The 27,082-nt window shown below is 43.9% G+C and overlaps 1 protein-coding gene across 4 annotated transcripts in view; it reads right to left on the bottom strand.

The window, feature by feature from the left end:
* Positions 1-26,191, bottom strand: part of ARHGAP10 (Rho GTPase activating protein 10) — a 332,652-nt gene extending 306,461 nt beyond the window's left edge. For all 4 annotated transcript variants that reach the window (XM_021938123.2, XM_009207677.4, XM_003899252.5 and 1 more), the window contains exon 1: positions 25,807-26,191. In XM_021938123.2, the coding sequence (XP_021793815.1) occupies positions 25,807-25,960 (154 nt within the window). In that variant the 5' untranslated portion in view covers positions 25,961-26,191. The remainder of the gene's footprint in view (positions 1-25,806) is intronic.
* Between the last annotated feature and the right edge of the window lie 891 nt (positions 26,192-27,082).

Below are 27,082 nucleotides of genomic sequence, written 5' to 3' on the forward strand. Positions count from 1 at the left end.
CAGCTAATTTTTGTATTTTTAGTAGAGATGGGGTTTCTCCATGCTGGTCAGGCTGGTGTCACCAAATTCTTTATGGAGGTGGAAAACAGTTCCTTTCTCTAATGTAACGTTTATAAAACCAACAGGGGTACACAAAGCAAGCTATGGCACACGTACCAGGCTTATATTTGTATGGTACCTGCCCCTCTTTTCCCTGACCCTGGTGAGGTAGCAGTCTCGGACACACCTGTTCTATATCACAGGTGACTGGACAGGGATGGGCACCAGATCCCAGGGAAGCCAACAGACAGGTTGGCCAATGACCAGCATGAGCCAGGCCTGACAGCCTCTTCCGAAACAAGGACAACAGTAATTAGCTGGGCCAACCAGATTCTCTTAAGAAGGTGACTGAAGAACAGGTAAGTACCCAGGTGTGCAGTCGTGAAAGGTGAGGCTGAGGACACTCACTGTAGAGGCCCATGAGTAAGCCAAGGTTCGGAAGAAGCAGAAGCTACAAACAGACGGAAATTGTGAATGCTACAGCAGATGGAAAGCTGGTAAAGGGAAATCTAGATGATGGACATGGCAGCAAAACAGGGAGGACCAGCTGGGTCACAAAGTCTTCTCTCAAAGCTAGACTGCCCTGGCCAGGCATGGTGGCTCACACCTGTAATCCTAGCACTTTGGAAGGCCGAGGCAGGTGGACTGCCTGAACTCAAGAGTTCAAGACCAGCCTGGGCAACAGCGAAACCCCATCTCTACTAAAATACAAAAGAAATTAGTTGGGTGTGGCGGCACACACCTTAGTCCCAGCTACTCGGGAGGCTGCGGCCAGAGAATTGCTTGAACACGGGAGGCAGAGGTTGCAGTGAGCCCAGATCGTGCCACTGCACTCCAGCCTGGACCACAAAGCAAGACTCCGCATTCAAAAACAAGAACAGTGGCTAAACTGTCCTGTGTTTCCATTGACTTTCAGGTTCTGATATCCAATGTTTGCCTCATCTCTGAAGCTGAAAAAATTATCTTTGATTTATATTTTTCAGCAAATTTAAAGAAGCCACTATAGCCCACTTTCCCTCTGGAATCATTCATTTCTTTCTCTCTCTCTCTCTCTCTCTCCTCCGCTCTCCCTCTCTCTCTGCAACTGCACTGCCACCAGCCTAGACCAACCAAGGCCCCTCTCTTCAAGGTGAGCCTTTTCCATTATACCAAGTATCCATGAATGCACTGCCCTCTTCTTCTAATCTGATGGAAATAAAAAACAATTACACAGAACCTTTTGTTTTGTATTCCCATAACTAGACTATAAATTCTAATAAGACAATACATTACACATTTGCATCTCTCCCTCTAACTCCCTAAGACCAACAACAATATAGCGGCGCCCCCTTATCCAGGGAGGATATATTCCAAGATCCCCAGTGGATGCCTAAAACCATGGATAGTATTGTAAATCTTATATACACTATTTCTTCCTGTACCTACAACCATACAATGTGGACACCCTGGACAAAGGGATGATTCACATTCCAGGTGGGATGCAGCAGGATGGCACATGATTCCATCACACTACTCAGAATAGCACGATTCCATCACAGTACTCAGAACAGCACACAATTTAAAACTCATCAATTATCTCTGGAATTTTTCATGCAATATTTTCATATCATGGGTAACTGAAACCACGGACAAGGGGGGACTATGGTATAGTTCATATTAACAGTGCTCATCGAAGACCTGCTGATTAACTGAAGTTAATGGAGAAACACTCCTAAGATCCTCACTCTAGTTTTTAAATGTTTTTAGAAGATCCAGAATTGGTTTATTCAACAGCCATTCCAATATTTAATACTCCCCCACCACCCGCACCTTCCTCAACAACAAGGGCTGGACCACAAACAACAGACTTGCTTGGGGCTAGGGAGAGCAATTAAGAACTGTGGCCCTTGGGAGGCAGAGGCAGGCGGATCACAGGAATCAGGGGTCGAGACCATCCTGGCTGACACGGTGAAACCCGTCTCTACTAAAAATACAAAAAACTAGCCAGAAGAGGTGGTGACCTGTAGTGCCTTCGGGAGGCTGAGTGGGAGAATAGCATGAACCGGGGCGGGCTTGCAGTGAGCTGAGATCCAGAGCCCGCAGCCTGCTCAGCCTGTTGACAGGCCCAGACTCCGTCTCAAAAAAAAAAAAAAAGAACTGTGGCCCATGAGATATTAGCAGAAGCCGATTGGAGAGTCTTGGGAAAGCCTTGGATACAGATCCTTCCTTTCCTCCTTTTTTTTTTTTTCCCCACCTCCTAGAAAGTGGGTGGGTGCAATGACTAGGCCATCTTGCAACCATGAGGAAAAAGGCAAGAAATTTTTAGAATCCTCATCGGTGACAATTAGCCAGCAACCACCTACTATTGACTTATTATGTGACAGAAAAAAAAAATGACCAACAGGGTCAAGGTCTATCAACTGGCTCTTCTGTTACATGCAGCTCTTCTGTTACATTCATTACTGATGCATTGCTCCTCAACACACATGTGAAATAAATACAAAACAAGGACAAAATACGTAGCAAACAACCACAGAGGCTGACTCATAATGCACTACATACACACACCCACAACCACTCACACACATCCACACCCCACCTTCTTTCGTGATAGTCCAGCTTCTGAAAGAGCCCAATAGAAAAGTATCGCCTACACTATATAAGGGCAAGAGAAGGACAAGAGGCAGTATCTATTTTACTGTGTTTATAAGAGCAAAAGTACAGCTACTTCCTAAAATATTTCAGCAGCTTGCCAAAGAAAAGGCCAATGATGTTACTGTTTTCCAAAACAGCCCTCTCTTTCTTCTTGATAACATGGAACTGACTTTTTTTTTCTTTTTCTTTGAGACAGAGTTTCGCTCTTGTTGCCCAAGCTGGAGTACAATGGTGTGATCTCTGCTCACCGCAACCTCCACCTCCCAGAGGTTCAAGCGATTCTCCTGTCTCAGCCTCCCAAGCAGCTAGGGTCCCTTCCTGTTTACAGTCAAATGGAACAAGACACCTTGCAGTTTTCTAGAATAAATTAACTGGGAAGAAATGCCATGAACGCAGATCGCCCAGACTTAGTTGATCACAAAAACTGGTTATGTAAGAAAAAATTCAACAAGTAAAAATAAATAAGTAAAAATTTTAATGAGAACAAAATGATATTTTTGTTCTTAAAATAAAAACTTGAAGTTACATCTTTGGTTTTACTAAAATAACAAGTTTGCTTTTATTATATTGTTTGGAATGTTTTTAAAACAGTCATTTTGAAAGAATTTTTCTTTTTTTTCTGAGACGGAGTTTCACTCTTGTCACCCAGACTGTAGTGCAACTGTGTGGTCTCGGTTCACTGCAACCTCCATTTCCTGGGTTCAAGCAATTCTCCTGCCTCAGCCTCCCAAGTAGCTGGGACTATAGGCGTCCGCTAATTTTTGTATTTTTAGTAATTTTGTATTTTTAGTAGAGATGTGGTTTCACCATGTTGGTCAGGCTGGTCTCGTGCTCCTCAGGTGATCCAGCCGCCCCCTCCTCCCAAAGTTCTGGGATGACAGACACGAGCTACCACACCCAGCCGGATTTTAATACTTCTTCAGGGACTTTATTATAATTCTAACAGAAGAACGTACAACTTGTGTAGCAAAATCATTTATATTTGTCTTTTTCCTGTTATTTTTCTTCATGTTGAACAAATTCAGTGCTAATGCACATGTGTAATAGTAAAATTTCACCCAAATTCTCTAGCTGGTAAAAGACAAAAAAAAAAAAATTGTATACAATTACATTCAGTATGCTGAATATAAACTATCAAGGAATGACAAAAGAAATTCATCCAAAGAAACTAAACTTCTGACAACCCCCACTGAGCTTTTCTTTCCATCTGGAGACAGTTCGGGGCCCTGAGTAGTTTTGAACACTACCCCAACTGTGCCCCAGAACACTGACTCCTTCTAAGCCTGTCTTAACGTTCTGAAGCTTCATCAATTCAACTAAGGCCAAAACAACTTTCTAGCCCCTTTCACCTCCTGTGCATTATTATTTTGATCATTTTCGTCAAAGTACTCAGCAGGAATTTGCAAGAGGAGCTACAATAGCAACAAATGGTACGGAGTTACTTACAAAAGGCATCGTATGCCTTATATAAGTGACACCTGGAAACAGAACAAGAATTAAAGGCCCTGGATTCCCTCAATTTGCATCTGCTTCTTTGCTGAACCCAAACATTCTAGACTTCTGGGACTTCCAACTCAAACATTCCAGGAGCCAGTTGGGTACCAACTCGGTGCCTAAGAGCAAGGCACTGTTCTAGACACCGCCGGAGGACGAAAGACAAGACGCTCCCCTCAGTAAGCCAGGAGTTTACTGGAACCTGGAACACAGGCAAGGTGAGGGGTATCAAAGTTCTGAGGAATGTTAGGTCTTTCTTAGAACCAGTAGTAGCAGATGAATGGAAGCCCCAAACTATGAAATAATGTCACCTCGTCTTTGCTCAATTTGTCGATCTCTCTAACCACAAATTAAGCATCAAGAGGAAGGACTCTCATACATGTGGAATTATTAAATGGTGCAGCCTCAATACTCTCTCATTCTCATTCCAATGTAAATTTTCAACATTCATGAATACGTGAGCATCATGAAAATAGTTTCCAAAGGGGAAAAAAAAACCATTCTCTTTCCTCATTTACTTGTTCATTTCCTTAACTACTTGTTCACTGCAAACAAACAAATAAGAAAATTGACTTTAGGCCAGGGGCAGTGGCTCACGCCTATAATTCCAGCACTTTGGGAGGCTGAGGCGGGCAGATCACCTGACATCAGGAGTTCAAGATCAGCCTGGCCAACATGGTGAAACCCCATCTCCACAAAAAAAAAATACCAAAAAATTAGTCAGGTATGGTGGCACACACCTGTAGTCCCAGCTACTCAGGAGGCTGAGGCAGGAGAATCACTTGAACCCAGGAGTCAGAGGTTGTAGTGAGCTGAGATCGCATCACTGTACTCCGACCTGGACAACAGAGACTCTCTCTCAAAAAAAAAAAAGAGAAAAAGAGAAAATTGAGTTCAGAGTAAACAACACTAGAAAAGAGCTTCGTGAACCGACAGGACAGAGCAGATATCTCAGTGGCCGCTGCAGGCATGTTTCATGTTTCCTCATCTATAGTGTAAGTTGGGCATTCCTTCCAGCTCCAACACAGCGGTCAGGAGACAAGTTTTATTTCCAGCTTTCCATGTGCAAACTGAGGTTTACTAAATTCAGTATTTACTGGCTAAACTCTGAAATGTTTTAAAATTGACTACAGTGTCTTCATTGATACTATTACTTTGCCATATGACTTTGGCCAAAATTCTTAACCTTCTGGGTAGCAGGCTCCTCACAGGTGAATTAGGAGAAAATTTGCTTCAGATTCAATACATTGAGAATACCATCACCAAAGAGAATGAAAGTACATCTAAAAAGAAAAGGAATGGCTATTGTTTGGGAAGAAAATAAGATGGCAATACAGGCATGAGGTAAGCAGCAAATTTAATCAAGGGCCCAGATCAGCATTAATAGTAAAGCAGGCCTGGCGCAGCGGCTCATGCCTGTAATCCCAGCACTTTGGGAGGCCAAGGTGGGAGGATCACTTGAGGTCAGGAATTTGAGACCAGCCTGGCCAACGTGGCAAAACTCCGTCTCTACTAAAATACAGAAATCAGCCAGGCATGGTGGCACATGCCTGTACTTCCAGCTACTCGGGAGGCTGAGGCACAAGAATCACTAGAGCCCAGGAGGTGGAGGTTGCAGTGAGCCTAGATCATGCCAGCCTAAGCAACAAAGTGAGACCCTGTCACTAAAAAAAAAAAAAAGAAAAAGATCAGACTGTAAATACAGATTAACCCTGTGTACCCTGTATTAAATCATTAACAGTAACGTTACTTTTTAAAAGTCTGCTTTGTTTAAAAGCAAACAGCGTTTTAAAATTTTTGGTAATGCATATAAAATAGCATAGCCACTATTCCAGATTATATGAAAATGACTTCCTTTCCTATAACTTTTAATAGCTTAAAGGAAGTTTCTATCACTTGATGGAAAAATTTTTAATTCCCGAAAGTAAGCTTTGCAGACATTACAACCCCACGGCTTTACACAAGATAATATCCCAAATCAGATCTGTGAAATACTGTATCAATAACAGTAATGCATGCTCTTCTATAATACTAAAGGCTTGGCTGGGCGTGGTGGCTCATGCCCATAGTTCCAGCAGTTTGGGAGGCCAAGGCAGGCGGATCACGAGGTTAGGAGATCCAGACTATCCCGGCCACCATGGTGAAACCTCATCTCTACTAAAAATACAAAATTAGCTAGGCATGGTGGCACACACCTGTAGTCCCAGCTACTCAGGAGGCTGAGGCAGAAGAATTGCTTGAACCTGGGAGTCAGAGGTGGCAGTGAGCCAAGATCACGCCACTGTACTCCAACCTGACGGCAGAGTAAGACTCCATCTCAAAAAAAAAAAAAAAAAAACTAGAGGCTTCAGAGAGTGTATACCGTGCAGGAGCCTCAGCTTCCTAGGTGAGTACCCTTGGACAAATGTCAACCTCTCTAAACCCACGTTCTTAAATTGCAAAATGGCAATTATTACAAGATTAACTATCAGAGGATTGCTGTGAGAAATGGTAACTCCTGTGAAAACACTTAGCACAGTTTCTGAAACACATCAAGTGCTCCAAAAAAGGCAAAAAAAAAAAAAAAAAAGCCAGGTGCAGTGGCTCACACCCGTAATCCCACTACTTTGGGGAGTCAGAGGTAGGCAGATCACTTGAGGCCAAGAGTTCGAGACCAGCCTGGCCAACATGGTGAAACCCCCCCATCTCTACTAAAAATACAAAATATTGGCCTGGTGTGCTGGCATGTGCCTGTAATCCCAGCTACTCAGAAGGCTGAGATAGGAGAATCGCTTGAACCTGTAAGCGAGGTTGCAGTGAGCCAAGGCCGTGCCACTGCACTCCAGTCTGGGTGAAAGAGCAAGACTCTGTCTCAAAAAAAAAAAGAAAAAAAAAAAAAACTATTATCTACTCCTTCTACAACCACCACCATTATTATCACTAATTCCACTAAACCTGTTTTAGTACATCTCAGATAATGTTTAACAATAGCAAAACTTACAGATTATCAGACCAATTAAAATCTAACATCTCTAATCTAAAACAATAGTGATCTACTCATTGCTTTTTTTTTTGTTTTTGGTTTTGAGGCGCTGTCTCACTCAGTTGCCCAAGCTGGAGTGCAGTGGCCAGATCTCGACTCACTACAACCTCTGCCTCCCAGGTTCAACAGATTCTCCTGCCTCAGCCTCCCAAGTAGATGGGACTATAGGCATGCACCATCACACCTGGCTAATTTTTATGCTTTTTAGTAGAGATGGGGTTTCACCATGTTGATCAGGCTGGTCTCAAACTCCCGACCACAAGTGATCTGCCCACAATGAACCCACCAAAGCTCACTGTTGTTTTAAATTGAAGATATTTTATGGCCGGGCGCCAGTGGCTCACACCTGTAACCCCAGCACTTTGGGAGGCTGAGGTGGGCAGATCATGAGGTCAGGAATTTGATGCCAGCCTGGCCAATATGGTGAAACTCTGTCTCTGCTAAAAAATACAAAAATTAGCCAGGTGTGGTGGTGCGTGACTGTAGTCCCAGCTACTCAGCAGGCTGAAGCAGGAGAATCGCTTGAATCCAGGAGGCAGAGGTTGCAGTGAGCCGAGATCACGCCACTGCACTCCAGCAAGGGTTACATAGTGAGACCACATCTCGGAAAAAAAAAAAAAGGTATTTTACATGTACTTCCATTTAAGCAAATCCAACATATAAAAATGGATATTAATGCACACAAAACAAATAGGTTGGGTGATGACTATTCCCTTTAAAGAAATCACCAATCCCTTTTAATTTAGTTATATGTAAACTACGATTAGATTACGCACACACAAACACAATGCACACACACAAAGCAGAATTATGTATTAATTCCGTTCCATTCTTTTTTCCTAATGTACACTCTGACTTCTGATGTGCATTCGTTAAACTGACGCCACAGTCAGGAAGAAATTAAACACCTCCCTTCATTCTAGGTGACCCTCCAACACCTTCCAAGGGCCAAATGCTCCCTGATACATTCACTTCCACCATGGTAGCAACTCCCTCTCCACTCCTTTCCATTTTGTTCTCACTGCATATATTAAACCGAAGAACTGTGTTGATTCAAAACTATACTTTCAGCTTTAAAGCTTTTGGAATGAAAATTTTAAGGTCAAAAAATACAAAGGTCTTTACAAAGCTGCCTCTTTGATTTCTGGACAAAGCAGCACTTTTTAAAAGTCTTTTTGTTCTTTGCTTGTCAAGATAAATCAGTCCTGCCACACTCAGGTAAACACTGCCAAAAGGCACTCAACCATCTTATTGCAAACAGAACACTGTTCGCTGTGGTTAAGTGATACATCCTGTTTCTGGATACATGGCTGTTCATCAACAGGTTAATTTGCATAGCCATTCAAGCCTTTTAGACAGTATCAATTAAGCCACAACAGTCGATTCTAAAAGATTTCAGAGTTTACATAGAAAATATTTAATTGGACCATCTCAGTACTCTAATTGCAATGAACAGAAAATAGTGCAAATAGCTACTTACTGTCAAATCCTTACTTTGGATCTTATCCTGCATACACAATAAACTGGAAAGAAGGAAAATATTTCCAGAGACTATAATACAGTTTCAGAAAAAAATAATTTATAGAACTCTTCTAGATGCTTATAGGATTTCTCAATTGACTTCAAATTTAAAATTAAATCAAGAACATACATACGTCTAATTTTCATTCAAGAAACGTTTCTTTGTTTAAAGGGAAAAAGAATGTAAAATTATTCAATCCACTCTGCTGGATGAATTATACCCACAAAAATTAGTTTTTCTTAACAATGCTTTGTTTCTCCAAAAATAGACAGGAGCACTATCAGTGTCAGAAGTTTAAATTAAGCGAGTAAACTACTATTTATTTTTTTACATATTTTCTTGGCCTATAACAAGCTAAGGTGTTATAAATACTAACTATTTTAATCTAAATTTTTTCCCCTGGTCAGGGGTTCATATTGTAAGGCATAGATACCTCACTGTGCCAACAACTTTGTCCTTGTATCCAGGCAAGCTACAGGGATCATGGTCTTCATTTCCACCCTCTCGCCAATTTCATCTCTCTCACCTCCTCTATTATGGTTAAAATTAATCAACCAAGCAATGGGAAAAAATAGAAGGCATACTTATTTCTACTGTCTTTATATAGTCCTCATTTGTTTTGCCACGTGCAGTCCCTAGGCCCAGATCAAAACAGGTGTAATAAAGTGAGTTTCAAAAGTAAAAGTTCTCTTACGTATAGGACATCAGCTTTCTTTTTTTAAGACACAAGGTCTCACTGGGTTGCCCAGGCTGGAGTACAGTGGCGTGATCATAGCTCACTGCAGCATCATCTCCCAGGCTTAAGCAATCCTCTCACCTCAGCCTCCCAAGTAGCGATAGCGAGGACTACAGGTGTGCGCCACCACGCCCCCAACCCTGTTTTTAGAAATAGGGTCTCACTATGTCGCCCAGGCTTGTCTCGAACTCCTAACCTTAAGCAATCCTCCTGCCTCAGCCTCCCAAACTGCTGGTATTTCAGGCCTGAGACACAGTGCCCAGTCTATCCAGCACTTTTGGTGCGTTTAATGTACATAACTTGATGTGTTTGGAGATAAGCATACACCTGTGAAACCATCAAATCACCATCACTATCAAGGCCATAACATCTGAAAGTTTCCTCCCACCCCCTGTATCATTTTGTCTTTTTTTGTTTTGTTTTCCCTTTTGTGGAAAGACTACTTAAGATCTACCCTCTTAGGAAAATTTTAAGTACACAGTATTGTTAATCATATGCTCTATATTGTACAGCTCTCCAGATCTTAATTATTTTGTACAACTAAAACTTGGTACAGGACATCAGCTTTTTTTTTTTTTCTTTTTCTAGTTTCTATACCCTTTGTTGTAAGCTGTGGCATTCTGTCCAAGCAATCACTTGCTGCCCACTTCTTCACCCGACTGGTAGGCACATAATTCAGGCTGGCCAAAGCACAATATCCACCACATCACAGTGATTGGTCTATGCTGGGCGAGTGACCCAGGACTGATAGGGCCTTTATGTAGAGCAACCACAGGTCCAGGTATACTTGTAGCAATTCCAGTTCATGGCTGTTGTCTTAGCATAACTGTACTTCTCAAGAGTATCTGGGTTTAGACTACATGGTCTCCCTATCTCTAAGGCAGTTTCTCAACCTCAGCACTACGAACATTTTGCGCTGGATCATTCTCTGCTGTAGGGGACATGTCCTGTGCACTGCAGGGTGTTTAGCAGCATCACTGGCCTCTGCCTGCTAGAAACCAGAGCATCTCCCTAAAGTAACCACCAAAATTTTCTCTGGACAAAGTCACCCATTTGAGAACCACTGGTCTAGGGGAAAAGAGTCAGTATTCTCTGGAATTCCATTGCAGTAAGAAAGGTGTAAGCTTTAAGCCACAGTCACCATGGGAAAGTGCTAACCTGAGACAGAGGCCGACTGAGGGAAACTACAGATGCAGAGAACTGACAGCACTGTCTGAACCCTCGAATTCAGGAGTATCTAAAAGCAAGGCCCAGTCTTTAGTCTTCACCCTGAAGCCAAAACTCCTTTTTTTTAAAAAAAAAAAATTCAAGGTTTTAGTCTAATTTCTCTCACTGGAAGCTGAAAGAAATGAATGAGGATCCATAGTATTTTTATAACAAGAATCTGAAGAAGGGGGAAGAAAACGTTCAGATTTTTAAACCCTATCCTTTCCACAAAAAAACAGGACACCAACTCTAGCTCTAGAAACACGTGCAAAGAACTTCTCCACTCATGTCCTCCCTCTGAAGCATCTGAAGGTCTCCGCACTCCACATCCCTGAAGAGATGCTGTGTGGCCACCTCCATGGTGGTCAGGGTGTCCAGCCCTGAAGGGAAGACAAGGGCTATCTGCATACCACCCACTGATGGGGATCTTTTGTAAGCATTTATTTCTTCTAGGCATTGTTTCTTAAACTAAGTTGAACCTAAATAGTTAGCTAGAAAAGAGCAAGAGAAGATATTTTTAGATCATAGATAATTATTCCATTTTTAACTCTTACAAGCTCTCCTCTTCCTCTTCTCTTGGACAAGAGGCAGACACTTGAAGTCCTACAATCTTCCCAGGTGCTGCCAGAGGCATTTTCTTCCCTGTAGACTGATCCAAAGAGAATCAGCAAGACTCCAGTGGGATAAAAGAGAAAACCGGTTTTAATACTTAAAAAAAAAAAAAAAAAAAAAAAAAAACAGATTAAGGACCATTTGGGTCTTTTAAGTGCAACAGAACAAAGTGTGAAATAAACCCTGAAACAGGGGCATTTCTTGGTGTCATGAGGGTTGTTTACCCAAATATTTAACTCCTTTTTCTCCCCTTCACACCATTACTTCTTCTCAGCTTAATATATATATGCCATCCCACTCAGTTCACACTATGAAGAAAACCACTCTTACAAGTCATGTATTATTAATATCAACCAGAAAAAGAATGTGGTGGTGGAGAGATTAAAATATAATTACTGAATCTTGTCATCTACCTCAGGGAAAATAAATCCATCAGTTGTCAGTTTCCTCGATGTCCTGCCATAAATCTACAAATTTGAGTGTGTAGACATCATTTCCATCTCCTCTGTCATGAAACAGGTGAAAGGTACGCCCTCCCACCCCTTCTTCACCTAGAATATGAATCACACCTTCTATATTAAGAAGCACGCTGCCGGGCACGGTGGCTCACACCCACAATCCCAGCACTTTGGGAAGCTGAGATCGGTGGATCACCTGAGGTCAGGAGTTCAAGACCAGCCTGGCCAACATGGTGAAACCCTGTCTCTACTAAAAATACAAAAATTAACCAGGCATGGTGGCAGGCGAGCTACTCAGGAGGCTGCGGCAGGAGAATCACTTGAACCCGGGAGGTTGAGGTTGCAGTGAGCCAAGATTGCGCCACTACATTCTAGCATAGGCAAAGAGCAAAACTCCATCTCAAAAAAAAAAAAAAAGGCAGGCCTGGCACAGAGGCTCACACCTGTAATTCCAACACTTTGGGAGGCCGAGGCGGGCAGATTACAAGGTTGAGAGATCGAGACCATCCTGGCAAACATGGTGAAACTCCATCTCTACTAAATATACAAAAATTAGCTGGGCATGGGGGCGCATGCCTGTAGTCCCAGCTACTCAGGAGGCTGAAGCAGGAGAATCGCTTGAACCCAGGAGGCAGAGGATGCAGTGAGCCAAGATCATGCCACTGCACTCCAGCCTGGCAACAGAGCGAGACTCAGTCTCAAAATAAATAAATAATAAGCACTTTGTGGCTGGACATGGTGGCTCACGCCTGTAATCCCAGCACTTTGGGAGGCTGAAGCGGGCGGATCACAAGGTCAGGAGTTCGAGACAAGCCTGGCCAACATGGTGAAACCCCATCTCTACTAAAAAGATACAAAAATTAGCCGGGCGGGGTGGTACATGCCTGTAATCCCAGCTACTCAGGAGGCTGAGGCAGGACAATCACTTGAATCTGAGAGGTGGAGGTTGCAGTGAGCCGAGATCACACCACTGCACTCCAGCCCAGGCAACAAGAGTGAAACTCCATCTCAAAAAAAAAAAAAAAAAAGTTTGTGCTCTGAGATGGACCCCTGAATCTTCAATCTCCTCCTCTCCCACTGAGAGGTATGTTCAGCCATACCACCCTGAACATATTCATCCCTGTCTGATCTCAGAAGCTAAGCAGGGTCAAGCCTGCTTGAAGACAGGGTTGAATGTGTTGAAGTATTTGGATGGCAGATCAAATAATCTAAGAGAGCTATCTGTACTCAGGCTCACTGACTTTCCTCACACTCCCTTCTCAGTCCTTTGCAAGCAGGCTCCCAGTTGTGCTTGGCCACCTAAACTATTCTCCCACTATTACCAATGACAGCGTGTGGCCAATGCAACATCACCTAGACTCGAGCTACTTGACATCTCTGTGGCATGGCCTTGTCCACTCCCTCCTGCTTTCTTAACGCTCTTTCTCCTTGGCTTCACAGACCCTCTCCTAGTTTTCCACCTCTCTGTCAATGGCTACTGTTTCTCAGATCTCAAGTTCTTCTTTCACCTACCCCGTAAAAGACGGAGTTCCTCCGGATTTGCCCTGACCCGCCCTGCCTTCTCCCTCTACATTCTCTCTCAGCAGTCTCGGTATTCAGCTGCATGGCATCATTTCCCATCTATATGCTGTGTCTCCAGAATCTTTATCTCCAGCTGTATTCCCCATTCCTGAAATACACAGCCATAGAAGAAACACACTACTGAACATGTCTCCTGGCTACTAGGAAATACTTTGGCCTCCACATGCAAAACCGAAAACTCATCCTCTCTCCCACAAAAGCTGCTGCTGGGGCTGGACCTCAGTGAAATGCTCACACCAGAATCTGAGGTGTCAGGGCAGCCCCCACACCCAATCACCCCCCCTACAGCCTGCAGCTGCTAAGTCCTGACTCCTCTTCTGCCAACAGAGTCTCTGGCCTAGATGACCGACCCCTCACCTCCAGTCCTGCTTTCCTCCAATTCATTCGCACAACCGCAGCCGGAGAAAACTTTCTACAATTCAAATCACACCACTCCCCTGCTCAAAACTTTTCAATCACTTCCCACTGTCCTTACAGTGAAGCCCTCAACCTGCCTTCCAAGGCCCTTCCCAACCCTGCCCCCACCCTTCGACAGCACCACTCTTACCCTTAATGCAGATTCCCTGGCCCACCTGAGCACCACTTTTCCATCCACAGGATGTGCTCTCTCTGACCTCTCAGATGCATTTTCCCTGCACTTGGAGAATACTTCTTCCCCACTCTCAGCAGGGAAAGCTCCGATCCCTCCTTTTGGTCTCAGCCTAGAAGTTTTACTTTCTTGAAGTCTTCTTGGAACCCCCAAACTAGACAGTCCTGTTAACTAGTCATCGCATCCCAGACTGATTCAACAACGTGAATATAATTACTTTTTAAATAATTTGCTGTCTCCTGCACTAGAAATCTTCGGCACAAATATACACGTTTCTTCTTAATGTTAAACCTCTAGCAACTAGCCCACCATAGCTGGAGTTCAGTGATAAGGTGACACCACTCCACCACTGTCATAAATAAGGTTGTTCTAGTGATGAATGAATAGATTTTTAATTTTTTTTCTATGTCTACCAAACAGAGAATCCACTATGGTTCAGGCAATTTTCTAAGTACTTTAAAAATAATTTAAGCCTAGCAACATTTAAACATGTAACTATCATCCACTTTTTTTGTTGTTGTTGTTGTTGAGGAGTTTCACTCTTGTTGCCCAGGCTGGAGTGCAATGGCGCAATCTTGGCTCACTGCAACCTCTGCCTCGCAGGTTCAAGCGATTCTCCTGCCTCAGCCTCCAGAGTAGCTGGGATTATAGGCATGCACCACCACGCCCGGCTAATTTTATATTTTTAGTAGAGATGGGGTTTCTCCATGTTTGTCAGGCTGGTCTCGAACTCCAGACCTCAGGTGATCCGCCCACCTGGGCCTCCCAAAGTGCTGGAATTACAGGTGTGCGCCACTGCGCCCAGCTGACTATTATCCACATTTTACAGAGGAGGAAATCAAGGCACAGAGAAGTTAAACAACTTGCCCAAGGTCACACAGTAAGTAAACCTGGTTTCAAAGACCTATCTATTTTAGTATGTTTGCTGTGTTGCCTTTGACTTGCATTTCACAAAATAAAAACAAAACTATCAGCTGGGTGCAGTGGCTTACACCTGTAATACCAGCACTTTGAGAGGCTGAGGCAGGTGGATCACGAGGTCAGGCATTCGAGACCATCGTGGTCAACATGGTGAAACCCCATCTCCACTAAAAATACAAAAAAAATAGCCAGGCGTGGTGGCATGCGCCTGTAATCCCAGCTACTTGGGAAGTTGAGGCAGGAGAATCGCTTGAACCCAGCAGGCAGAGGTTGCAGTGAGCCGAGATCACGCCACTGCACTCCAGCCTGGGTGGAGTCTCCAAAAATAAAAAATAAAAAATAAAACTATCTGTCACCATGGCATGCCCAATTTTCAAATAAATGGAATGTCATGTCAAGAACACTGTATTCCCTTGTACTTCTGGCTTTGCCCCCAAAACTTTAAAGCAAAGGCTTTCAGTAATACATCAGATTTCAACACATTATTATGGATGGTTTCTCCTATGTATAAATAAATGACAGGCCTATATTCAGCTCTGTGCTTCAAAATATGGTTAGACTGGAAGAAAAAAACATGTGCTGGGCACGGTGGCTCATGCCTATAATCCCAGGACTTTGGGAGGCCGAGAGAGGCAGATCACCTGAGGTCAGGAGTTCAAGGCCAACATGGTGAAACCCCATTTCTACTAAAAATACCAAAAAAAAAATAGCCAGGTGTGGTGGCGGGTGCCTATAATCCCAGCTACTCAGGATGCTGGGGCAGGAGAATCGCTTAAACCTGGGAGGCAGAGGTTGCAGTGGGCCAAGACTGTGCCATTGCACTCCAGCCTAAGCTACAAGAGCGAGACTCCATCTCAAAAAAAAAAAAAAAAAAAAAGAACATGTGTTCACAGACTATTTCTACCGTAACTGTGGGTAAAGCCACAACTGTGCCCAAGTTCAACCAAAGGAAGATCGTTATTTTAATAATAATAATAAAAATAATAGGCACCTACCATAGCCAGGCAGAGTCCTAAGATCTTTTAACATGTAATGGGAGGATTAAATACTACCACCCAGTGAGACAGAATTCTTACTAGGCCCATTTTACTAATAAAGAAAAATGTAGGCACTGAAGGGTTAAGTAACTTGCCCAAAGTCACACAGCTAATAAACTGTGAGGCCAACTTTACAGTCAGAGAAGAAAGCATTCATTTTTTTTTTTAAGAGACCATTCCACATCCTGTCTTCTGACCTGAGGTGACAATGCCGTGGCCAAATTGAGTTCCTCCAGCCACACACCTCACCATGACTTGCCACCGAGAGTGAGGGTAGAAGGTGCCTGTGGGTGAACAAGTCAACAAGCCCAGAGAAATCACACTCGCCGTTGAAATATTAAGTGGCAGTGGATTGACATCTTCCTGAGAAACACAGGGAGGAAATTCTAGTTGGACCAGGGAATCAGGCCTCGCAATGGCAGCAACTTGGGGTGTGATTCCAGTCCGTCTCAGAGTTCACAGAGATGCCTGCCTTTAGAATGTAAAACGTCTGGTGTTTTTCTGCGTGTGTGTGTGTGTGTGTGTGTGTATAAAGAGAATATCAAGGCCTTCATAATACAAAAGCATCCCCCTGGAAAGTATGTTCCTGTGTTAGGATAAGTAAGGGAATCAGGCCTGCCAGTGTTTGCTTTAGGGCTTACCGCAAGACACCATCCAGTCCCTGCCTGAAAATCACGTTCATCCACCCCAACTAGCTTGATAGTTAACAGAATTCTCCACGTGCATTGTGTTTATACGAACATCATTTTTCTCTTTCTAGTCAGAAGTCTTATTTCAATGAAGCAAAATGGCTTTTAAAGATTTTTTGTTTCTGACTCAAACCAGTTTCTCGTACAGTCCTGAGACATGAACTGCCTTACTCTGATTATCCATGCTGGGCTGGTAACAAAATACTAAAAAGAAAATGGGTTGAATGTCTTTAAAATTCATGAGTTTATTAATTACTGTTTTGAAAGCTAGTATCCTAAATTTATAAAACTAATTTCAATAAGGCTTTCATCATGAATATTCTCTAAGTATGTTTAGTGTTATCATCCAAAAAATGTATAGGGAGAAGGTACATCATCATAGAACATCAACTAACAAAGTACCTTTAAATGTAACTTGTAGGAGAAGAAGGTTGAACTAAATGAAATAAAGTTACATACATCCAATTGGATGAATATCACAAATATATTCAGGTGGGAAAAAGTATAGAATGAAATCATTATACAAAGTCTAAACATGTGCAAACACATTATATATTGTTTACAGATGTGCACAACTGTATCAAAATGCCTAGGAATAATAAACACCAGATCTGAGTTAGGTCCTACCCCTTGGGGAGAAGAATGGGTATACAAGATGCTTTCACTAAGCTGGGGCAGGGGAGGAATAAATGAAGTTTATCGTGAGACTATCTTTTTATATTTCTAAAGTATCTCAAACTCTTTAAAGGAAAAACAAGCCTAATACTAAAAGAATAAGTTAAAAGTCACTCTACTGAAGAGTAGAACAAGGAATGGGGAGGAAAAGAGGAAGGTGGATATTAAGAAAGAGAGAGAGTGGAGGTCCGTATGTTGTAATGGATCCTAAATCAACCCAACCCTTGGAATGTCCATACTGTACTCATAATACAAATTAGCACTTTAAATTATAAGAATGACCCCAGAGGGGCCTTAAAATTTAACAAAATTGAAACCAGTCATCATACTGAGGTAAAAAGAATATCCTAACTAGATCAAACATACACACACTCTAGATAACCACGATTGATCATCACTCCCCTAGCAGAAGACCACGGTCACACCCCTTCACAGAGACAGCTCATGACTGTGGTTATGGGTTTTGGAGTCAGACAAACCTAGGTTCACATTCCAGCTCCACCAATGACAAATTGTGATTTAGACAAGCTACTAATCTCTCTGACTTTACTGAGTAAATTCTTAATTTAACACAGCGCTTATGCTGAATTTAGCACAAAGTAAAAACGACAGTAAATACTTAAAAGCTACTATTAAATTTATTTAAATTATATGCATTTTAAAGAACGTAAAACATTCTTTATCAGGTAATTTGTAATTGCCTATTTGTCTTTGAAATGTAATTCCATTAAAAATAACCTAGTGGCCAGGCACGGCAGCTCACGCCTGGGAGGCCAAGGCGGGCGGATCACCTGAGGTCAGGAGTTCAGCACCAGCCTGGCCAACGTGGTGAAACTCCATCTCTACAAAAAATACAAAAATTAGCCGGGTATGGTGGCATACACCTGTAATCCCAACTATTTGGGAGGCTGAGGCAGGAGACTTGCTTGAACTTGCGAGGTGGAGGTTGCGTGAGGCAAGACTGTGCCACTGCACTGCAGCCTGGGCAACACAGCAAGACTGTCTCAAAAAAAAAAAAAAAAAAGTAACCCAGTAAGGCCAGGTGCAGTGGCTCACACCTGTAATCCCAGGACTTTTGGAGGCCAAGGCAACCAAATCACCTGAGGTCAGGAGTTCAAGACCAGCCTGGCCAATGACTGGTTTCAATCAAACCCTGTCTCTACTAAAAATACAAAAATTAGCTGGTATGGTGGCAGGCGCCTATAATCCCAGCTACTCGGGAGGCTGAGGCAGGAGAATCACTTGAATGTGGGAGGTGGAGGTCGCAGTGAGCCAAGATCGCGCCACTGCACTCCAGCCTGGGCAACAAAAGCGAAACTCTGTCTAAAGAAAAAAAAAAAAAGCCTAAAATATAAGGTGATAAACAGCTATTGAAGTCACAGAATTCAAAACAGCTTCCTTGGGAATTTGTCCAGGGGACTTTGAGGATTCTGCTGTAGAGAACAGGATTACCTAACAGCTCTAAGGAAAATCCCTCTTAGGGATGTCTCTGGCTGTCTTCTTTTTTTCATTGTGAATTTACCATAGCAAATAGAAGCTGTTAGGATTTCAGCATGTGAGACGCTGGAAACCCTAATTTTGAGTTCACGTCCTCAAACAGTATCTCTGTAATTTGAAGTATCTGAAGGCTGCAGTCATTTACATTGTCATGTCAATACCTTCAGCTGAACTCTGTCATCAACTCTTCCTTATCAGCCCCTTGGAGGAAAGGCCTGCTGCTGACTGCCTGAACCTCGACTGTAGATTGCTTACTAGATTTGCAGTGACCTTAGCAACACATTCTACTTCATCTTCAAATCTTTGTGAATAAAAAATAAATTCTAGAAAATATTTTCCCAAGATACCACTAAGCTCTGATTTGCCAGTGTATTTTTTTTTTTTTTTTCCTTTTTGGAGACAGAGTCTCGTCTGTTGCCCAGGCTGGAGTGCAGTGGCTTGGTCTCAGCTCACTGCAACCTCCGCCTCCTAGATTCAAGCACTGTCCTGCCTTGTCCCCCGCCGAGAAGCTGGGATTACATGCCCCTGCCAACATACCTGGCTAATTTTTTTTTTATTTTTATTTTTAGTAGAGATGGGGTTTCACCATGTTCTCCAGACTAGTCTTGAACTCCTGACCTCAAGTGATTCACCCGCCTCGGCCTCTCAAAGTACTGGGATTACAGACTTAAGCCACCAAGCCTGGCCACCAATGTGTTTTCAAGATTTTCCAGCATCCTGAACTACAATCAAAATTTGGAAGGCTTTCCAGGGTTTGACAATTTTGTTTCTCAGTCACTGGTAATGGTGCTTTGGAGAAATATACTGTTAGGGGTAATAAACACTAAAAGGTTAGATACCTGGTCTAGGGTGCAGAACAGCTATTTTGAGGCAAGAACAGGGCCCTGATATTAAAACATATGCCTGTAATTTAGATATGTCATCATAATTGTTCATCTGTGAGCACTAAATGCTTTACATGTATTAACAAATCCTACTTTTAACCCAATACAATAGGTCGTATTATAATTTCTATTTTATTGACGAGAACACAGATACAGAAAAGCTAAGCAGCTTGAGCAAGGATCCCCTGTTAACAGGTGGTTGAGCTTGGGTATGAATCCAGCCAGACTAGTACCTCAGCTTATGCTCTTAATCTTCTATATTATATTCCATCAGCTATTTTAAAGATTAAACACAAAAATACCCTCCTCTATGTATTCTTTATCCAAAAGTCTACAATGTACCCCAGTCCCCTCAAAAAAAAAAAACAAAAACGCAAAAAGGAGCTGGTCAAAGGAACCCCAGCAGACGGGAGGACAGAGAAAGGCAATGTGACAAAAAGACACTGAGAACATTAGATTGCTGACTGGCTAGTAAAAATCTGTTCTAAATAAACATGGCTCAGCTGGTGGCCTGGTGGCAGGCTCTAAATAGGAACAACTCTAAATGGAGTAAAGATCACCTGCAGTGAGTAAAGCATGTCAAGCTTTTCAAGCCTGTCTGGGTCCCTACCCTGGCTCAAGTCTGATTGTAATTATTTTCACAGCCAGTCTACATTCACACTGGAGACCAGCCACTGTAATAAAACCCCAAGTGACAGTATGACTTATCCCAGGTGATGTCCCAAATTGTAGGGGCTCTATGGTAACTTCTTTAAGGCAAAGAATGTGCTGGCTGGGCGTGGTGGCTCAAGCCTGTAATCCCAGCACTTTGGGAGGCCAAGATGGGTGGAGCACGAGGTCAGGAGATCCAGACCATCCTGGCTAACACAGTGAAACCCCATCTCTACTAAAAATACAAAAAATTAGCCGGGCGTGGTGGGGGGCGCCTGTAGTACCAGCTACTGAGGAGGCTGAGCCAGGAAAATGGTGTGAACCCAGGAGGTGGAGCTTGCAGTGAGCCGAGATCACGCCACTGCATTCCAGCCTGGGCGACAGAGCAAGACTCTCTCAAAAAAAAAAAAAAAAAAAAAAAAAAAAGAATGTGCATAAGTATTCCTTTCCATTCGGGAAAAAAATATATTGCAATTTATTAACTTTTTAAAATAGCATTTTATTTTCTGTATCTCTCTAAATTCCACTTGATGGGAGCATAATCACAAAATTTACAATTACACCACTTTATCAAAATTAGGCCATTAAGGCCGGGCGCAGTGGCTGACACCTGTAATCCCAGCACTTTGGGAGGCTGAGGTGGATGGATCACATGAGGCCAGGAGTTCAAGACCAACCATGGTGAAACCCTGTCTCTACAAAAAAAAAAGTACAAAAATTAACTGAGTGTGGTGGTGCGTGCCTGTAATCCCAGCTACTTGGGAGGCCGAGGCACAAGAATCACTTGAACCCAGGAGATGGAGGTTGCACTAAGCCAAGATTGCGCCACTGCATTCCAGCCTGGGCGACAGGGCGAGACTCCATCTCAAATAAAATTTTAAAAATAAAAAATAAAAAAATAAACCCTAGGGCATTAAGTAGCAGAACACCCAACTCAAAACTGTCTTATGTCATTTAACAAGACACTCAAAGCATAGAAACACCCACAGGTCTCCCAACAACATCAGGAACCCAAATTCAGTTAGCGCACTATGCCGCTCAGGCCCAATGTAGTGCATAGCACTTCCAGGCATCATAAGAGAATACAGAAAAGTAGAAAACCATCTTTCTTCAAGTCTCCTATGACAAAAGGAAACCTCTCCCTGAAGTATCCAGAAGACTTCCTGTCATGTCTCACTGGCCAGAACTGGAATACAACCTCATTCTTATAATTACCACCAACCCAGAAAATGGGTTTATCGTAACTGAGTTAGAGTTTAGTTTCTCAACCCTGACTGCTTTAACAGTTCCCCCAGGTGATTTTATTGAGCAGCTAGGCTTGAGAACCACTGAGTTAGATTAATCAGAATTACCCTGAAATGCCTTCCCCTGAGTCATCTGAAAAGGATGCAGACACTTGAATGAAATCTGGATTGTCAGAGGGGAAAAGGAATGTTGGCTGAACCAGCAGTAGTGTCTACACAACCATTTTACATTTGTGTTTCAAAGCACTTTCACACCATTTTATTTATTCCTCAAGGCTTTCTCTGTCAGTCCCATTTTACAAAAAACAAAAGGAAACCAAGGCTCAAGTTTACAAAATAGGAAAATTATTTTTAGTCTTCCAAATCTCAGTAGGTTTAATGTAATGGCAACTTAAGAAATTTCCCGAAAAGAATATTTCTCTGAAACAGTAAACGTAAAGACAGCCTAAAGGAACTTATGTTTTTCCTAAGAGAAACAAAGCAAAAACCATTAAAATGCCGAGGCTAGAAGTATCAAAACCAAGTTTGGAAGACCTAAATTCTCATCCTGGCTCTGCCACTAACAAGGTCCTTTACATCCTTTTCCATATCTGTTTAGTAACAGCAGACTCACTAATGAGGGCCCCTTCGGCGACACACACACACACAGAGCTAGACAATTTAAGTTTACGACAGAGCATTTTATATCACTGTATTAGTGCTTAATAACTGTAAGGACTATTTGTTTTAAAAAATATTTCTCTACAGAACAAGGTACACTTTCTCAAGACTGCCTAATGTAAAATTTATGAGAAAAGCATACATGGCTTATTGCTGTTTCTGGCAACTGTGCTATCTACCTGTATGAATCATAAGTAACTGAAACTACATAGACATCACAAAGGCTTACAAAAGTTTCAATTCCATCGAAAGAACACACTGGTTATTCTAAGAAAGGAAAGTACTTTAAAAAGAAAACTAAAAAAGCCATTTGAACAACGAATTCATTGAATTGAGTGAATAATCTCCAACTTTACCACTGAAATCACTGGCTTTTCTCTCTGGAGTTCCTCCCCACCCTCAGTGCTATCTCCAAATTCACTCTACACACAAATGTGCAATACTGTCTCTAAACCATCTCTTTGCTATTATGTCAGCCTTCTTGAAAAGCCTTCAGTAACTCTCCACAAGATAAACTCCACATTCCTAACTTTGCTTTTATGGCCCTCCATAATCTAAAACTGACCTCTCCATTCATCCCAGTCTACCACTCCCTGAAAAACCACCATTCCAGCAAACTCGTCTCTTCACTCTTCTCCAAACACTGCGAGTGTTCTGGTTTCTTCTGGTTTCCGGTATGATAAGGTTTTACTCCTTATCACCAGTGAGTTCCAAAACTTCCAACAAACCTCCTCCACTCTCACATACAAACCCTTGTCCCCGGAAAAGTTAGAATACTTGTCACTAAATTTTTAACCTTGTAACAGGTATGTGTCTACATTCTTTATTTCTTCAAGAATTTAGCACAGTGCAGTAAGGAGTTCAAAAATGTTCCTTAGATTGAAGTAAATTCAACTACAGGACAATAAACTCAAGGGCAAGGGCCTCTACCCTATTATAAATCTGTATCTAATTCCAGTATTTAGCAAATTGTAGGTGCTAAATATTTGCTGATTGCTATCTAATTGAACTCAGCAGTAAGCCTTCAGGTCCCATAAGCCTCAAAACTCTAAATATTTGTGGAAGGTTTCAAAGTGTCAAGACATCAAAATTACATACTGAAATCTTCCAAGAATGTAATGCACACAGGAGACACCTTGCAGGGCAATTAAAAACAGAAATCACTTAAATACACAATTCTCAAAATGCTCAAAAGGCCATTTTTGTAAAACAAAATGTAAAATATCTGGAAATACAAACAATCTGACCTAATGGGTTTTATTCTTTCTGTAGATCCTCCACCTAATGTCATTCCTTGACTCTCTGATGTTATACAAAAGCTCAACTGGTTAGGTGAACCATTTACCTGGACTGCAATTTCAAATAACCTCATCAAGCCATTTTCAAATACTGCAGAACCTTATTAGTTTCCCGAAAAAGTACGCAGGGGAAGCTGAACGCAAAAAGAATTATGAGACCTGCTCAATTTTCCTATGGCCAAGCCCTAACCGGTGAAGAACAATTAAACTCAGGTCCCCTGACTTTAGTCCAAGGCTCTTCGTCTTTAGTAGGAACTAGAAGTAAACTTTATGGAGCAAGCGGGAAAAGGCATGTGAGCTACAGCTGTGTTCCTGTCACTTTCTGGGAAAGAATTTAAACAAATTCTTAATGAACATAATGAGAAAAAAAAAAAGAATTTCCAATCACTCTCAAAGCATGATTACGAGTTATGTTTCTTATGCTAAAGGATGATAATCAAAAGGAGTAAGATACCAATTCACAAATTCAAGAAAGTCTACAGTCTGGAGGAAGGCTGACATCTGGCCCCCCAGATGCACTGGATGCTGTTGGAACCTAAGGCATGTTTCCTAATGGCAGGAAAGCTAATATGCTGTCACCGAAATAGCTTTCTACCAGTGGCCAAACTGGCTTTGCCCTCTGCCTCTCCCCCACATCTCTCTAGCTCAAGAGGGAACTACTACAATCAATGAGAGAGAAGGTACATTCCCTGGCCACTGACTCTGATTAACACCAAGTTACAGAAAAAGTCCTCAGTCCTCATTCTCGTGTTCACTCTGCACCCCCGCCCCCAACTCCTCCTTTCTATGCTCCCTCCTCCATATGTATAGCGCCCCCCTACTTCCCACCCAACTCACATACCAGATGTCAAGGGCCTGGAGAGCCCTCAACCAAATAAGCCCACTTGTCACATGTCCCAGAGTCCCACTTCTGATTCAAACAGCAGAGACTTAAAAACAAAACAAACAAAAAAACCCTAAGTGAGTCCCAATCCTGATTTTGCAACACCAAAGAGGTCAGAGAACCAAAAGGAACCTTGGAGATCATCCAGAGAAGTTGAGTGACTTGCTTCCAAAATTACAGGGATGGCTCACTAAATTCTTCCCACAGAAATGTACTTCAACTTATTCATTAAATGCATGTTTACTGTAAAAGGTACCATGCTGGGTGCCCGAGACAGTATGTTCAACATGTTTTAATAGCCCTTAATGAAAATTGGGGCGGGGCGCGGTCGGGAGAACAGTGAGATGGGGGATTTTCCCCAGAGGTGATATCTACAAACAAATGTACAAGGGACGAACACTTAAGGCTGAGAATTACTGAACTGAGAATCTAGGTGAGTGATGAAGGCCCTAAGAACCCAGCCCCTCAAGGCTGGATACCGCCCAAGTCCCTACTGTATGGGCAGGTCTTTTAAAGAGGAAAAGGGGGCATTCACCGCCATCCTCCAAAGGCGTTATGGATCCAAGGGATGGTCAGGCTGCCCAGCTCCTCACTGGAGGTAATTCCGCCCCATCTTCCAGCAGCATCACTCACTCAGTATTTCTGCATGAATTTTGGCCCACTCTCTCCTAGAAAGACTCTCAACTACACTAAAATACAGTTATCTCTCCTATATCTCAAGTCTTCTTCCGAGTTTAAGAGACAGAGAAGTTCAGGGGAGGAAGGCACCAAGCCTAACCCGGGTGGAATTCCCTATTTGCAAGCAGTGCCCGCTTGGGCTAGAGGGCAGGCTATCCGCTCGCCCTTCCAAACCCCAATCTTTGAACCTCCTCAGCACGGGAGGGGAGGAATGTGCGGAAGCAGCATAAAGCCAGGTGGACTTTCTGGTTTGGCACGTGAGGGACCTGGAACAGAACTGTCGGGGAACATCAGACAATGAGAGGGTAAAGGTGAAGCTTAAGGGGACTCCGGAAAACTCCACACCCCCGCAGGGTTTCAAAGAATCCCCAGGAAAGTTCTTTTGAGAAGTCACAAAACAAAACTAGGCAAACAGATGCCAAGGTTTTGAAAGAGATTGTAACTTTAGGCAGCAATGAAACCTGACTCCGGGCCAGGAGAGCCTAGGTTCGGTTCAGCGGAGCGCGCAGTCAGCAAGGGGTGTTCGGCGGCAGCCAGGCGGGGCCCACGGGCAGCAGCTAGTTCCCGCCGCCGCAGAGCTGCAGGGGCGGGAATGGGGTCTCGCCGCGCTGCCTCGAGAAGGAATGACCCCAGGGACCACCCCCCCGGGGTTCCGAGCGAGCTGGGCTGGTCCGAAATGAATTCCCCGTTCCTCTGGCTGCTGGCCCCGGACACGAGACCCTCCGCCTCCTGCCGAGAGAGGCTCCTCCCCGCCTCGCCACGCCGCAGCCCCGTCCGCGCCCGCGTCCCCGCTTACTTTTGGTCGCAGCGATGAGGTTCTTCCCGTCCTTGATGAGCTCTTTGATGAACTTGTTGGTCCTCTCGAGTTCCGCTTCGTGAGCGCGGATCCTCTCCCGGAACCACGGGCTGTCGAGGTAGCAGTCGCTGAACTCCAGGGGCTGCAGCCCCATGACGGCAGAGGTCGCGGCGCGGTGCGCACGGCCGCGCGCTCCTGCCCGAGCCGGGCTCCGAGGCCGCTGCCAGGTGCGGCGCCGCGCGTTCAGGCAGCCCCGGGGAACTAGCAGGCCCGGGCGCACGGCGAGCGCGGCACGGACATGTCCCGCAGAGCCAAGCCCTGCGACGCGGAGGAGCGGCCACCGAGACCAGCGCAAGCCGTGGCGCCCCAATCCCGGCAGCCCCCGCCGAGCCCTGAGCGCCCGCGGCCCCGCCCCTCCCGGCCCCCGCGCGGCAGACACTCCCCGAGGCGCCGCCCGGCCGGGCCCGCGCTCCCGCTCGCCCCCTTCTCTTTCCTCCGCCTTTCTTCCTCTCTTCTTTTCCCTGGACGCCTCTTCCTTCTCTTCCACACGCGAAGCCGCCCCTCCTCTTCCTTCGGAGGCGTCCCCGGGCTAGAATTTCGCCCCGCGGCTCCCCTCCACCACTGGCGCGCGCCCCTCCCCTTTGCTTGGGTTCCCGGGGCCGGGGTGACTCACAGTCGGCTCCCCGCTGCACGGAACCCGACCGGGACCGAGAAGGAGCGTCTTAATTGCAGTCGTTAGTCCCGGCAGGCGGGCGACATAACTCTGAAGCGGCTGCCTTGCAGGAGGAGATGATTAACTCATTTATCTCATGTATCCTGGGAAGCCCCCCCACCCCCGAGCTAGGAACGAACTCGCACGTGGGGCTCTTTTCCTTGTCCCGGTTCCTTTCCCAGTTTAAAGTGAGATGCGTGGTAAATCTCCGCTTGAGATCGAAGCCTTACAATGGCAAGAGCATTTTCTTGGTGGCCCAGCAGCTCCTATTACACTTCTCTGCGTATCCGCACTAAATGACTTAGGTGAAGGGAGAGGGCTGGCTAAACCACAGAAAAGTTGTTTCTGCTGTGTTCAGCACATTAAATTTGCTTGGGTAGATAGAGACGATCTTTATTCTAAAAATAACCACCGGAAAACATGCCAGGTAACGTGGTTTTCACCGCCTGGGGGTGACTATCAATGAGAATTTATGTCAGTGCCCTCAAAAAGCCTGTTTTGTGTGTTCTGAAACAACTCCAGTGTGTCCCCAAAAAAAGTTAAGGCATTTGAAAGTATTGAAAT

This window comes from Papio anubis, chromosome 3 (assembly GCF_008728515.1).
Source record: "Papio anubis isolate 15944 chromosome 3, Panubis1.0, whole genome shotgun sequence".
Lineage (NCBI taxonomy): Eukaryota > Metazoa > Chordata > Mammalia > Primates > Cercopithecidae > Papio > Papio anubis.